The sequence below is a fragment of the Triticum dicoccoides genome, chromosome 4B, assembly GCF_002162155.2.
Source record: "Triticum dicoccoides isolate Atlit2015 ecotype Zavitan chromosome 4B, WEW_v2.0, whole genome shotgun sequence".
NCBI lineage: Eukaryota > Viridiplantae > Streptophyta > Magnoliopsida > Poales > Poaceae > Triticum > Triticum dicoccoides.
Genome location: NC_041387.1, coordinates 675,053,241 through 675,068,271, shown reverse-complemented (window position 1 = coordinate 675,068,271; position 15,031 = coordinate 675,053,241). Strand labels below are relative to the sequence as shown.

The following is a 15,031-nucleotide window of genomic DNA, read 5'->3' as shown; positions in this document are numbered from 1 at the left end:
TCTGATGAATATATGTTGTTGACATATTAATGATCAGAAATGACGTAGAATTTCTGGAAAGCATAAAGGGTTATTTGGAAAGTATTTTTCAATGGAAAAGCCTGGATTAAGCTACTTGAACATTGAGCATCAAGATCTATAAGGATAGATCAAAACGCTTAATAGTACTTTCAAATGAGCACATGCCTTGACGTGATCTTGAAGGTGTTCAAGATGGATCAATCAAAGAAGGAGTTCTTGCCTGAGTTGTAAGGTATGAAGTTAAGACTTAAAGCTCGACCATGGCAGAATAGAGAGAAAGGAACGAAGGTCGTCCCCTATGCTTAAGACATAGGCTCTACAGTATGCTATGCTGTGTACCGCACCTGAAGTGTGCTTTACCATGAGTCAGTCAAGGGGTACAAGGGTGATCCAAGAATGGATCGCAGGACAGCGGTCAAAGTTATCCTTAGTAACTAGTGGACTAAGGAATTTTCTCAATTATGGAGGTGGTAAAAGAGTTCGTCGTAAAGGGTTACGTCGATGCAAGCTTAACACCTATCCGGATAGCTCTGAGTAGAGATACCGGATACGTATAATGGAGCAACAATTTAGAATAGCTCCAAGTAGAACAGTTATTTGGAATAGCTCCAAATAGAACGTGGTAGCTGCATCTAGGAGATGACATAGAGATTTGTAAAGCACACACGGATCTGAAAGGTTCAGACCCGTTGACTATAACCTCTCTCACAAGCAACATGATCAAACCCAAGACTCTTTGGATGTTGGTCACATGGTGATGTGACCTGTCAGTGTTAATCACATGGTGATGTGAACTAGATTATTGACTCTAGTGCAATTGGGAGACTGTTGGAAATATGCCCTAGAGGCAATAATAAATTGATTATTATTATATTTCCTTGTTCATGATAATCGTTTATTATCCATGCTAGAATTGTATTGATAGGAAACTCAGATACATGTATGGATACATAGACAACACCATGTCCCTAGTAAGCCTCTAGTTGACTAGCTCGTTGATCAATAGATGGTTACGGTTTCCTGACCATGGACATTGGATGTCGTTGATAACGGGATCACATCATTAGGAGAATGATGTGATGGACAAGACCCAATCCTAAGCCTAGCACAAGATCATGTAGTTCGTATGCTAAAGCTTTTCTAATGTCAAGTATCATTTCCTTAGACCATGAGATTGTGCAACTCCCGGATACCGTAGGAGTGATTTGGGTGTGCCAAACGTCACAACGTAACTGGGTGGCTATAAAGGTACACTACGGGTATCTCTGAAAGTGTCTGTTGGGTTGGCACGAATCGAGATTGGGATTTTGTCACTCCGTGTAAACGGAGAGGTATCTCTGGGCCCACTCAGTAGGACATCATCATAATGTGCACAATGTGACCAAGGGGTTGATCACGGGATGATGTGTTACGAAACGAGTAAAGAGACTTGCCGGTAACGAGATTGAACAAGGTATCGGTATACCGACGATCGAATCTCGGGCAAGTACCATACCGCTAGACAAAGGGAATTGTATACGGGATTGATTGAGTCCTCGACATCGTGGTTCATCCGATGAGATCATCATGGAACATGTGGGAGCCAACATGGGTATCCAGATCCCGCTGTTGGTTATTGACCGAAGAACATCTCGGTCATGACTACATGTCTCCCGAACCCGTAGGGTCTACACACTTAAGGTTCGATGACGCTAGGGTTATAAAGGAAGTTTGTATGTGGTTACGAATGTTGTTCGAGTCCCGGATGAGATCCCGGACGTCAAGAGGAGTTCCGGAATGGTCCGGAGGTAAAGATTTATATATAGGTAGTCCTGTTTCGGCCATCGGGACAAGTTTCGGGGTTATCGGTATTGTACCGGGACCACCGGAAGGGTCCCGGGGGCCCACCGGGTGGGGCCACCTGCCCCGGGGGGCCACATGGGCTGTAGGGGGTGCGCCTTGTCCTACATGGGCCAAGGGCACCAGCCCCTAGAGGCCCATGCGCCAAGATATAGAAAAAGGGGAGAGTCCTAAAGGGGGAAGGCACCTCCGAGGTGCCTTGGGGAGGATGGACTCCTCCCCCCCTCTTGGCCGCACCCTTTCCTTGGAGGAAGGGGCAAGGCTGCGCCTCCCCCCTCTCCCCTGCCCCTATATATAGTGGAGGGAGGGAGGGCATCCATACCTGATCCCTTGGCGCCTCCCTCCCTCCCGTGACACCTCCTCCTCTCCCGTAGGTGCTTGGCGAAGCCCTGCAGGATTGCCACGCTCCTCCATCACCACCACGCCGTTGTGCTGCTGCTGGATGGAGTCTTCTGAATCACGACGAGTACGACTCCATCAACCCCGTTCACTTGAACGCTTCCGCTTAGCGATCTACAAGGGTATGTAGATGCACTCTCTTTCTACTCGTTGCTGGTCTCTCCATAGATAGATCTTGGTGATTCGTAGGAAAATTTTGAATTTCTGCTACGTTCCCCAACATAAGGTTATGAGGTTGATTTGTAATAAGTATTTTTTGCGTGTCGAACGCTTCATCTTTTTGATGTGTTTTGTAATAAACACTTTTGTTATCTGAACAGCTTCAATTATTCTTATGAACTTCGTGCTGCCAGTGAGCTAACTGCATTTTTTACATGGTTTTTGGATCAAAATGTGTCAATGTTTTACTCTAGACTGCTATATACTCCCTCCGTTCCTCAATATAAGGTGTATTATTTTTCCAAAAAGTCAAACTTATACATAAGTCATACAGATAAGCAAACTGAAGCAAAACTAATACACCTTATATTTAGGAACGGAGTGTTGCGATGGCTCTAGGCCCCTGCGCGAATGTCTCCTGCTGCGGCCATGGTTGTGGTGTGCCGACACACTGCAATTTCTCAGCTTGCTTGCAGGCCCGTCGTGCTCGTCATCGGGGGAAGGTATTGTGCCGAGCTGGGCGAGTGGAGCAGCTTGCATATGGCACAGTATTCACGGAATGATTGGATATGGGCCACATCAACGTTTCTTTGTTCTATTCCGCCCTGCTTCACCGTGGCCTTGGCCGCACAAGTCCTTTTGTGCATCAGCTTATGCCAACAGATGTGGAGACTCACTACAAGATGGTATTTTTCGCTTGATCTTATTTTTTTCTTTGTGTTTTCTATATTTTTTGTATAATTCCATACTAGTCTGAACTTGTAGTTTTTAGGAACGCACTTATTGTGTTTTATTGAAGTGTACTGCACTTTGTACTTATATCTTGTTTTCATTTTTTTTGCTTGTGTGCATGGAGCTCATGTTGTTATTTTGCATGGTTACAATATGTGAACTGCTTAGATACTAGATGAGCACTAATAGTTTCTAGAATTTTCCCCACTTGTACGGTGTGTACTACATGCAGGTAGTCTCAAGAACTGCATGATAGTTCGAAGCGTACTGCATATTTGCAAGTTCGGTACTGCATATTAAATTGCGTTTTATCTGTACCGCTTGTTGGACTGTTGTGCACTTCATCTAGCTCGTGTTTGTACTGTGTGTAGGTTTTTACAGCTCTGTGCACAATATGAGAATTGTACTGCTAGTATCATTCTCAAACATTTTTATTATTTTTTGCAAAAAATTCCCCAATGAGCTGTTAGGTATCTCCAGCTGAAGAAGAAGAGAATTCTCCAAGTTGTTCTTGGCAATGAACACCTAAAACCAGCCAAGTATCGTGTAGGCATTGATGGGCGGCTGTATGTGCAGAAAGGTTGGAAGGATTTGTCATTGAAAGTGGCCTGAAGTCTAAGCAAGTTGTTGTCCTCAACTTCTTTGAACTCGAGGATCGTACGGTTAGAATCACGTGTGACGGGATTGGTTAAGGTTATGAGGTTGATTTGTAATAAGTATTTTTTGCGTGTCGAACGCTTCATCTTTTTGATGTGTTTTGTAATAAACACTTTTGTTATCTGAACAGCTTCAATTATTCTTATGAACTTCGTGCTGCCAGTGAGCTAACTGCATTTTTTACATGGTTTTTGGATCAAAATGTGTCAATGTTTTACTCTAGACTGCTATATACTCCCTCCGTTCCTCAATATAAGGTGTATTATTTTTCCAAAAAGTCAAACTTATACATAAGTCATACAGATAAGCAAACTGAAGCAAAACTAATACACCTTATATTTAGGAACGGAGGGAGTATATGGTATACTCTATACACCATTTTCTCTTTACATGGTTTAGTTGAATAACTCATAGTCAGCGGGAAATTTGTGTTTACACAAAATTTAAACTGATACATAAGTCATACAGATAAGCAAACTGCTATGCATATAATTAATTTATTGAAGTCCATCTATTTGGTCTTTAACCTGCTGCTTCTCTGCGGTGACTGAAGCGTGTTTATTGTCGCACTTTCTTTTGTTCTCCGTGGCGGTGTTGCTGGTTCTTGTCTCTACACCGTTATGTTTGTAGCCCCTCGCGTGCTAGTTGACGACTGCTTTTGTTTTTCAGCGCTGTGAACTGCATCCTTCTTTGCTCCCCGCGTGCTGGTTGATGGGTGCTTTCATTTTCCAGCACTGTGAACTGCATCCTTTCATGCTCCTACCTTCTGTTTTGAAAGTGGTGTCGTTCTCGGTTGTTTCAGTACATCAACATTCCCTTGTGGTGGTCTTGTTGGCATTGTTTCTTCATGTTCTTCATCCTCTTCACTCTCTTCACTCTCTTCTTCCTCTTCCTCATCTTCATCATCTATTTTGTCATAAGCCACTCTTTCATTTTCTTCATGTTCTTCGTCCTCTTCACTATCTTCTTCCTCCTCTTCTTCATCTGCTTCTTCATAAGCCATTTCTTCTTTAGTTGTGTCACCATCTTCTTCTTTGATTTCATCTTCTTCGTCTTCCTTATTTTTTGATCTTGTTCTTTTGGGGCAGGTTCTTGAATTGTGTCTCTTCCTCTTTTTGTAGATGCTACAACATCTCGGTTTCGTCCATTTCTTAGTGTTGTGAGTGGAATTTCTATTTGGTTGTGCATCGCCATGTCCTCGTTTTTCTTGTTCACGTCTTTTTGTACATGTCCTAGAATTATGGTCGCTGATTTCATTACATGACTTGCACCTTCTTATTCTCGGTGGGTGACCATCACTGTCCAGCTCAGGCTGTGGCTTACTGTTTTTGTCATAATTTTTCTCCTTGCATGCAACCTTTTTCTGGGTTGCGTCGCCCCCTTTCTTCCTTCCTCTTGTGTTTGAAACAGGAGGTGGAAGAATTGTTTATTTTTTGATAGCACCAGTTCTGTTGTGTTCAGTATTTTCTACTTGCTCGGCATTATTGTCATGCTGGGAGTTCTCTGCTTGCTTTAGTTTTGTTGCTTCTTCTTCTTCTTCGTTGAGCACTTCAACTTCCTCGATCAGTGCCCTCATACCATACAACACTCTGTGGCACCCAGCGTCGGACCTTGTCGCTCTGTTTGCAAGGTCCATTGTTGTTTCTGTCAGCAATTTTCTACGACAAAAAAGCAAGGTTCCATCTGGTGCTGTTTGTTCGTAGTCTCTTCTGTCAAACGTTGCATTTGATCTTGCATTACAGGTGTATCTTTTCATGATGTACACCTCAGGAATCTTGAGTACTCTCAAATGAGAAAGCATGCATAACACATGGACGCAAAAGAGCCCTGCAGACAAACACAAGATTTCTTTTGTTTTGTAAGTGAACTGCATGAAATTAATAAACACAATTTTTTTTTCGTTATTTGTTCATTTTTAAAGAAGTGAACTTCATTTGGTTTTGTGAATTACTCATGCATGTGGACTTTTTAAAGTTTAGTAAGTGGGCTTTCATGCAATGCTATCAGAAACTAGATTTTTTTTGCTAGGAGTCTCATCTGTGCAAGTCCAGAGTTTGCACTCACATTCGTAGACACTTTGTTTTCATCGGTGACCACTTGGAAATTATGCCTTGCCCGGTCAAATGCATCCGATCTGTTGTAGTGGTGTACGAGATACTTTGTCGGGTTATCAAGGCACCGTTCTGCTCTGAATGCAGTGCTACGGTAGAGTGATTCTTTGAAATCTGCAAACACTGCCATTGTATACACTTTTGATAGCTGGACTTCGAACCCAAACTGTGTTGTTGTCTTTACCTCTGACTGCATGATCAAAAATGCATTGTTACGAACCAGAGAAATGAAAAAATTGTTAGTTTTTGTAGTCATTTTTAGCAGTTTTTGATTGACATTTTCTTTAGCTCATTTTCTACTATCTCTGCGTGCTCGACGGCCTTCCTGGTCTGAATTCACTTGTCCACCTGCTGAGCAAACACATGGAGATCATGCTTCTCTTGGACAAAAATTTTCTTCAGTATGCGGTTCATGCTCTCGCTTCTCTGTGTGGAAGTCATCCGAGCACAGAAAATTTCCATGTAGTAAGCCGAGATCCACTCGTGCCTGTCATCCCACAGCGAATTCATCACTCCATCGTCTTGCAAGTTGTATCTCTGAATGAGGTCCTTCCATGCCCGTTCAAATTCTGATGACATTAGTGGGTGGTTCAGCACCGCATTGAGGTCATCCTTGAGTTTCTCGTGCGCCTTATATAGCAAGGCGAGGTGGTCTTTGTACTTCTTCATGATATGCCACCGATACAGCTTATGCAGAGTATGTGGGAGGATAGTTTTTAATGCTGCCTTCATCGAAGAACACTGGTCTAAGAAGGCACAAATATTATTTTTTTATTAAGTTGTTTTGTGTGTGTGTGTAAGATAGATGGAAGAAATATAAGTGCACCAAACAAACGTAAGTATGCAGGTGTTGTTTTTTTGTTGTACTTGTGAGCATGCAGATTGGCGGCTTGTTGTTCAGACACCTATGAAATGTTTTGAAAACCCACTCGAATGATGATTCATCTCGCACGAGGGCAACAACAAATATGGTGCTCTATAGATGATGGTTCACTCCCACGAATACTCCCATCGGCATGTGGAATTTGTTAGTTTTATACGTCGTGTCAAATGTAACGCAGTCTCCAAAATCTTCATACAATCCTTTGCAACTTGCATTGGCCCAAAAGACATTTCTTACACGGGTATCTGCATCAACGTCATAATCATAGAAGAACTCTGGGTTTATGTTCTACATCATCTCGAAGAAATCCAGAAGTTTCTTGACATCATCTTCGAACTCTTCTCTGGCAAACTTCTGCTTCCTGCATTTTCAAACACAATGCAAACTCATCTCATCAAACATGGAATAATTACCGACATAATGCTCAAGTGATATGCTCTGTGATGTGCTTACTTGTTTACCCAGTCGCGGCTAGTATGTCCCATGTACTGCAGACCACCGGACATACGTGACAGCGTCGACATAATCTGAGCATGTGTGTGGTTGTCCATTCGCATGTCTTTCACTAACTGGTCTATTAAAGGATCGTCTTTTTTGTGCGATCGCATGTGCAATAGCATCCCGGGGCTTTCCAACATCTTGTGATTGGTTGAGTTCAACCATTTCTATCACAAATTTGCCATCCTTCCTCTTTTTGACTCTAATCTTTGCCTTGCAGCCAATCCTTTTTGATGTCTTCTGACGTTTCCGGTCATAATCTGACACAGACTGCTTGTGCGTCCCTTCTCTTGAGCATAGAATGTAGGCATTTGTCCTGTGTTTTGCCCTCTGTCGTATGCCAAACCCTGCACATCTTGCATAATTGTTGTAAAAGTCCCATGCCTTGTCGTACATGGTGAACTTCATTCCAGCGGCAGGTATGAGGTTTAGCGGCATGTTTTTATCCCGCATTAAGTGCAATGCTCTATGAGATAATTTGTTATGATCTGTTTTTTACATACGAGGAGTGCATACGAGTTTAATAAAGCATTGCAATGTTCCTAAGTTTTCAGAAGAATCCAATGTATTAGATGCTAGGTCAAACCTCAGAAGAAATATCAGTGTGCACTTTAATGTTATCTGAATGGACTGCAACTACTATTATTATTATTATTATTATTATTATTATTATTATTATTATTATTATTATTATTATTATTATTATTATTATTATTATTATTATTCAGAACATAAACTTACATGTGTGTAGAGTCGTTCACCCGATGGTGTTTGCAGCTCGCCGGGTTGTATTGGACATGGTGGGGTTAGAGCAGATCTGTGTAGTTGAGGATCTCGCGGCGGAAATAGTGAGGAGGATTTGTACCTGATGTTGACTTTTGACCGAGGCACCGTTGGCGGTCGCAGTGTCGAAGTTGATGCAGCAGGTCTGCTTGGAGCTCTGTTTTTCGGTGCAGTGGGTAGACGTTGAGCTCTGTTTTGGGGTGCAGTAGGTGGACGTGGTGGTAATCCAGTGTTGTGACGATGTCTTAGTGGATTGGTTTGAAAATTTTGGAGCGGTGGCACATCATCATAGTCATAATCATCATCTGCTGCAACATCGTGTTCAACTGCATCATCATTGTCTGTTCAGACATGTTGTCCAAACGTAGTGAACTCGTGCTTATACTCTGGGTTGAGAACTGTTATTGGCTCATCTTCATCATCATCATCTTCATCATCCCTTTGGTTAGTGCCCTCCCAGACGAATGTGACATCATCGTCATCTTCGACTGCATCTTCTTCTTTTTAAAATATCTTCTTCCGGAGAGTACTGCACCCTGTTTGTTGTCGTGAAGAATCCTTGAGGAATCTCAGGGGTAACCCATCCAGTATCTCTTTCAGAAGAAGCTTCACTCTTCTCTTCAATTATGCGTGGCATTTTGTATCTATTGAACGTCATTTCCTGCACACAAAAATGACCAAGCTGCATTGTCAGGTTAAATGAACTGAATCATGCGAACTGCAATGTGTTCGAAATGGTACTGCCAAAGTATTGCAGGCTAACTGCATCACCCCGCCAGGTGAACTGAAGCAACCGCACTGCATCGTTATCCGTAATGAACCTATACAAGCGTACTGCATAACCACCGAGCAAGTGCACTGCATCTTCCCCCACAACGAACCGAAGCAACCGCACTGCATAGTTTTTGTAGGCGTACTGGACTGCTTGCACTGCTTTGTCTGGAATAACTAAACTGAGATGGTTGAGGAAGTGTACTGCTTACCTCGTGTTGCAGTGATTTCTTGCGTTTGCAGGAGGAAGTTCCCTTCTCGTCCGTCTGTGCAACTTTCTCGTTCGCCTGTGCAGTCCACTTGCCATTCAGAAGTTCATGGGCGGTCTGGACGTTACTCAAGGTGAACGAAGACGGAGGATTTGCTCTGAAGGTCGTTGCAGACTTATTCCAAGAAGCTGTCATGGATGAAGGAACCTTGCGCACAGTCCTCCTTGCTCGAATTGGTTTGATGTCGAGGCAGCAGCAATCCACATCCGATGAAGTATAGCTAATTGCAGGCACGAAAGGAGTTCGGTGGCGGCGCTACCGAGCTGCTGCCGTGGAAGAAGGTGTTGCTCGGTTGCTGCCGCGGAAGAAGGCTGAGAGGCGACGGGCGGCGTCGCTGCTTGGCCGCCGCCGCGAAAGAAGGCCGGGAGGGGAGGGGCGGCCGCGCTCCGAGGCCGCCGCCGTGGGAGAAAGCGGGGACGGGAGGGGCGGCATCGCTCCCAGGCCGCTGCCGCGAAAGAAAGCTGGGAGGGGAGGGGCGGCGACGCTCCCAGGCCACTGCCGTGGAAGAAGGCTGGGAGGGGAGGGGCGGCGACGCTCCCAGGCCACTGCCGTTGAAGAAGGCTGGGAGGGGAGGGGCGGCGGCGCTCCCAGGCCGCTGCCGCGGTAGAAGGCTGGGAGGGGAAGGGCGGCGGCGCTCCCAGGCCGCTGCCGCGGTAGAAGGCCGGGAGGCGAGGGGCGGCGGCAATCTGTTGGTGGTGTGCAGAATAAGGCTGGTATTATTAGAATATATAGTTGTACACGCACGGGTACGGCAGTATAGTCTCGTGTAGTATAGTAGCAAACATGATATTTGGTCAAAAATAAAGTAATAAACATGACACTAGTTTATAATATGCATGAAAGCGATGCGAACATGGCCATGGTTGGGTCAATCAATCCAAGCAGTAGCAGATCTGCTCGAACGCCGCAACGTGCTCCTCCGCGACGGCCATGAAGAGGTCGACGCCACCTTTCGCCTTGTGTGACGGCACCAAGAACATAAGCCCCTCCACGGGCAAGTCCGGCGGCAGCAGAGCAGCAGGCGCGCCGGTGCCGAAGTCGAGCTGATGGAAGCTGAACCCCAGCCAGCTGTCCACCTCTGCGTCTGGGCAGAACATCGAGCCCAGAGGGGCCGCCGCGGCGACGAGCTCCTCACCGTTCGCGTCAGCCACCCCGCCAAAGTCCACGAAGGACTGCACGTACTCGCTGTCGATCCGTGCCACGGCGTCACGGATGGCGCCGACCACGCTGCCATAGCTCGAGCTCATGAGATCCCGGACCTGAAGCCTTGGGAACGCCCACAAAACCATGTTTCCGAAGAAGTTCAACGGCACGGGTGGGTCGGCCCTGCCCCGGCAGTTCACGGCCACCCTCACCTTGGTGAACTCCTCCGGTTTGAGGGCCCGCGCTGCGGTGATCTTCCTCCAGACGTGCGCGAGCAGGCACTGGAACGTGCTGCAGCGGGCGCCCACACGGGCTTTGAGATCGGCGACGAACTTGGCCGTGAAGTGCACCGTGAGGTTTTTTATCCTGTCCATGGGAATGACGGCGTATGCTGCTTCACCGTCCCCACGCGTGAACTCCAGTGACCGGTTGTCGAACACCGGCGTCGGCGGGCTTTGGGGCACGGCGGTTTTCGCACGGTCGAGGAATGGGGTCGGCATGGTGAAGTCATCACCCTCACGGACCGCTGTCGCCCACGCGGTGAAGAACATGCTCATGGAGAGGCCGTCAGCTGCACGGTGGTGGGAGCATATCCCGATGACGAGACCACCGCACCTGTACCTGTTCAGCTGGATCTGCAGCAGCGCCTCCCCATTGTTCTCCTGTACGTATAAGCAGCTTTATTGGCGCATGGTTTGTGACCTGAGTCGTAAAAGAAGCAAATTAAATTAAATTATCCATTGATCGATCAGTACCTCTGGCTCTGGTATTGTAGGGTAGAGGTGGTCGACTCTGGTGGTCATCCGGTCTTCGACGAGTACGTCCGCCAGGTTAGCTTGTACCGTGGTCTCAATCAGGAGCACGCCCTCATTGTTGACGTGGAGGAAGCGCCGGCCGAGCTGGTCGACCGTGAGGCGCCCCGTCAGGTGCGGGTACGGCGCGACGGTCTTGAGAAGGCCTTCCGTGAGCGCCTCGTTGGACGGCGCCGGCGCAAGGTAGACGAGCACGGTGGGGACGAAGACGTCCGCGGCAGCGCGGTCGAAGACGGTCAGCGCCACCTTCTCGCCGACGAGCGGGTGGGGCACCGGCTTCACCATCATGCTGCTCGTCATCTCCATTGCTTAATGGGATTCCAACACTTTGTAATATTGAGCTCGATTGACTAGCTAGTGCATGTGCTCGCTATGGTGAACGGATCATGGACGTGCGTGTGCATCTTATAGATCGATGCACGTTGGGCAGGCCTCAACAGTGAGCATCTGACAAGTGGGAAACCACTTAACTCATCGGTGTACATTACTAGGTTACTAATTATTTTTTATCCTTATCTCTAATATGCCAGCTTGAGTTTTGCACGCTACCAATGATCAAGACCGTACGCAGGAATTTTTCACACCTACTACCTACCCACATCTACTGCTAGCGATCGCACAATGGAAATGAATGGACTGTAAAAGAAGTTCACCTTAGCAAGTAAGCTCCAGGTTGATCGGACACACCGTTCTGAAAAGTTATGCATACTTTTTTTTTTGCGGGAGCCTTATGCATACCTATTGACCACCAAGTTATTGCAGGGAAATAAAGCTGCATTTGGACAGTTTTATAGTCCAATATTCTTGCTTAAAGACGTACTTAATGTTGTGTAATTGCGCAATTCATGATTAATTTCAGAATATAAATGATGACTAAAGCAACTGTTGAACCCTAACCCGATCCGCACCCAAACCCTAGCCGCCCCTCACCCGAGCCGCCTCCACCCCCTATGTCGCGCCATGAGTTCCTCCTCCTCCACCGTCTCTAACCTCTTCGTTGGTCCCGATGTCACCCTCGTCCGTGACCTCAACATCCATGAGCGTGTCCCAGTGGTGCTTGATCAATTCACCACCTCCTACTCCGCAAGGAAGCGGTACTTTTCCTTGGTGTTTCGCGAGTACCTCCTTCGTGGCCATGTCGACGGCACCGTGGACTCGAGCCTCATGATTCACGACAAGGAGTGGATGATCCTCGACGTCACCATCATCCGCTGGTTCTACCTCACCATCTCCAGCGACCTCTTTCACACCGTGGTTGATGATGATGACGACGCCTACGAAGTCTGGACCGAGCTCAACGGCCTCTTTACCGATAACAAGCTGCAGCCCAAGGTCCTTCTCCACGGCGAGTTTTATGTGTGCAACAGCTTGACTCGTCCATCGATCATTTTTGCACACGCCTCAAAAAGCTTTCTATGAGCTCTGCGATCTCGCGGAGACGGTTGGCGATGAGCTCCTCAGCAACACCTTCACCACCCTCACCGCCAGCCTCATCGAGGATTTTGGGAACGCCACTTCCAACGTCACCCTCATCCCGGAGCCTAGCTTCGCTAAGGTGGTGGCGTAATTCAAGCTGGAGGACCGCCGGATGAAGATGGCCCGGACTCGGGCAACCCACATCATGTTTGTCACCGGCACCCGCGGGGGCCAGGCCGCACCGCCGCCGCGCCCCGTGCCGGCCCAGGCACCCGCGCCCGCCTTCCCGCCCGCCCCCTTCCTGCCGGCCCAGCCGGCCGCCAATGGAGGCCACCGCGGGGGCCGCAGGCAGCAGTAGGGCGCGGGCACTTAGGGAGGAGCAGCCCGCCCTCAGCAGCAGCAGTACCAGCCTGCCCCGTGGTACGCCGACCAGAACCCCTGGACTGGCGTTGTGCACGCCTACTCCATGCCGGTTCCTCGCGCCCCTGCCCAGGATATCCTCGGCACCCGGCCTCGGTCTCACCAGGCGTTCCACGCCGCACCGCAGCCCTATGTGGCGCCCTACGGGCCCCTCTCCTACGGCCAGCGGCTGCAGCCAGGTGGGCTGCCACAGCTGCCCCTGACGGCCCCGCTCCAGCAGCACACTCTTCCGCCGACGCCGGGGGACCTGGCTCTCCTGGCGGCTCTGCACTCCGCCCGCTCACTGTCCACCTACACCGGCGGCGGCGATTGATATATGGAAACTGGAGCTACCGCGCACATGGCGGCTCATCCTGGTAACTTTCACACCTCCTATCATGTCCACACTTTCGCTTGCATCACCGTCGGTGACAGTTCTCCCTTCCCATTACTCACATAGGCCATGCATCTTTTCCTTCTAATTCCACTCCATTGTCATTATCTAACATCTTAGTTTCTCCTGATCTTATTAAAAAATCCTGTCTCTGTTCGTTCTTTTACATGTGAAAATCATGTTACCGTTGAGTTTGACGAGTGTGGTTTTTCTATTAAGGACGCTCATACCCGGATGGTACTCCTCCGACGTGACAACCCCGACGAGCTCTACCCGGTTCAATCCACCACCTCCACAACCTCCGCCGCCCGCGTCGCTCTCGCTACCGGAGTGGATATATCTTTGGCATGCTCGCTTGGGTCATCCCAACCCCGCCACCCTTTGTCATATCCTTTGGAGTTTTTCTTTCACGTGTAATAAGAATGAGGATCACTTGTGTCATGCATGTCGCCTCGACAAACATGCTCGTCTTCCGTTTAGGACGTCTTCTCATGTTGCATTGTACCCGTTTCAGTTAATTAATAGTGATGTTTGGATCTCTCCTGCTGCAAGTAATATGGGCTATCTTTATTATCTTGTCATACTTGATGATTTCTCGCATTATGTGTGGACCTTCCTGTTGCGTCGTAAGTCGGATGTTATCTCCACTCTCGTCGCCTTCTACTCTTATGTTTTCACGCAGTTTGGTCGTCCCATTCTAGCGTTGCATACAGATAACGGGAAGGAGTTCGACAATCTAGATGTTCGTACTCTCGTCACTACAGATGGCACGACCTTTCGTCTCACCTGCCCGTACACTTTGCAGCAGAACGGTCGCGCTGAGCGTGTCCTTCGCACTCTTAACGACTGCGTTTGGACTCTTCTCTTTCACGTCAATGTGCCTCCGCGCTTTTCGCCTGACGCTCTCACCACCGCATCACTCCTCATCAACATTCATCCATGTTGCACTCGTGGGAACTTTACACCTCATCACCTCCTCTTCGGTGCACCGCCCTCTTATGATGAGCTTCGCCTCTACGACTGTCTCTGCTACCCTAGCATCGCTGCCACTAGGCCTCATAAGCTTGCACCCCGCTCCGTCGCGTGCATCTTTCTCGGCAACCCACCTAACACCAAAGGCTACCGCTATTACGACCCCGTCTCCCATCGTGTTTTCACCTCCTGACATGTTTACTTTGATGAGAAGGTGTTCCTGTTTCAGCAGCAAGTACCTCTCCTCGCCACATCGCCACCGGCCACCGGCGGCCCTTCGGCAACTCCATCAGGTGGACGGCCCCGCTCGGCTCTCGGACCGCCCCCGGGCTTCGGCGGTCCTCGTGCCATGGGACGAGCTGCGCTTCAAGCCCCCAAACCACCGTTGACCTCCACGTTGGCTTCATCGTCAGCGCCCTCTCCGGCCGCCTCAGACAGCCCCACCGACTCGACCGACGCCCCCTCCTCACACGCCGCCCCCGCCTTTGGTGCCGCGGGTTCGGGCGCCTCGGCTGCTGCGCCCTCCCCGGCCGCGACCCAGGCCGTGTCGCCGGCCGCGACCCCGGTAGCGTTGCCGGCCTCCTCGCCGGTCGCATCGCCGGCCGCCTCGCCGGCTGTCCCGACGTTGCTATCTCACCCCGTCACTTGGGCTCGAGTCGGTGTTCACTGCCCGAGTCTGCGGTACTCCAGCGACGGGTATCTACTCGCCACTTCTACCACCGAGCCGTCCCTGATTCCCGCGTCCGCTCGAGCAGCCCTTCGTGATCCTCACA

General features: G+C 48.7%; 1 protein-coding gene across 1 annotated transcript; it reads right to left on the bottom strand.

Moving 5' to 3' along the window:
* Nucleotides 1-9,923: 9,923 nt before the first annotated feature.
* On the bottom strand, nucleotides 9,924-11,383 carry LOC119294316 (tryptamine benzoyltransferase 1-like). Its single transcript, XM_037572528.1, has 2 exons — nucleotides 11,021-11,383; nucleotides 9,924-10,927 (listed from the first exon to the last, which is right to left on the bottom strand). The coding sequence occupies exons 1-2, from the start codon at nucleotides 11,381-11,383 to the stop codon at nucleotides 9,995-9,997; spliced, it is 1,296 nt and encodes a 431-aa protein (XP_037428425.1). The 3' UTR covers nucleotides 9,924-9,994.
* Nucleotides 11,384-15,031: the final 3,648 nt, after the last annotated feature.

Bases quoted from the DNA above. Each gene is read 5' to 3' on its own strand.
- LOC119294316 (XM_037572528.1), bottom strand. From the start codon at position 11,383: ATGGAGATGACGAGCAGCATGATGGTGAAGCCGGTGCCCCACCCGCTC. The intron at 10,928-11,020 runs GTACTGATCGAT...TTATACGTACAG, and splicing joins CTACAATACCAGAGCCAGAG to GAGAACAATGGGGAGGCGCT.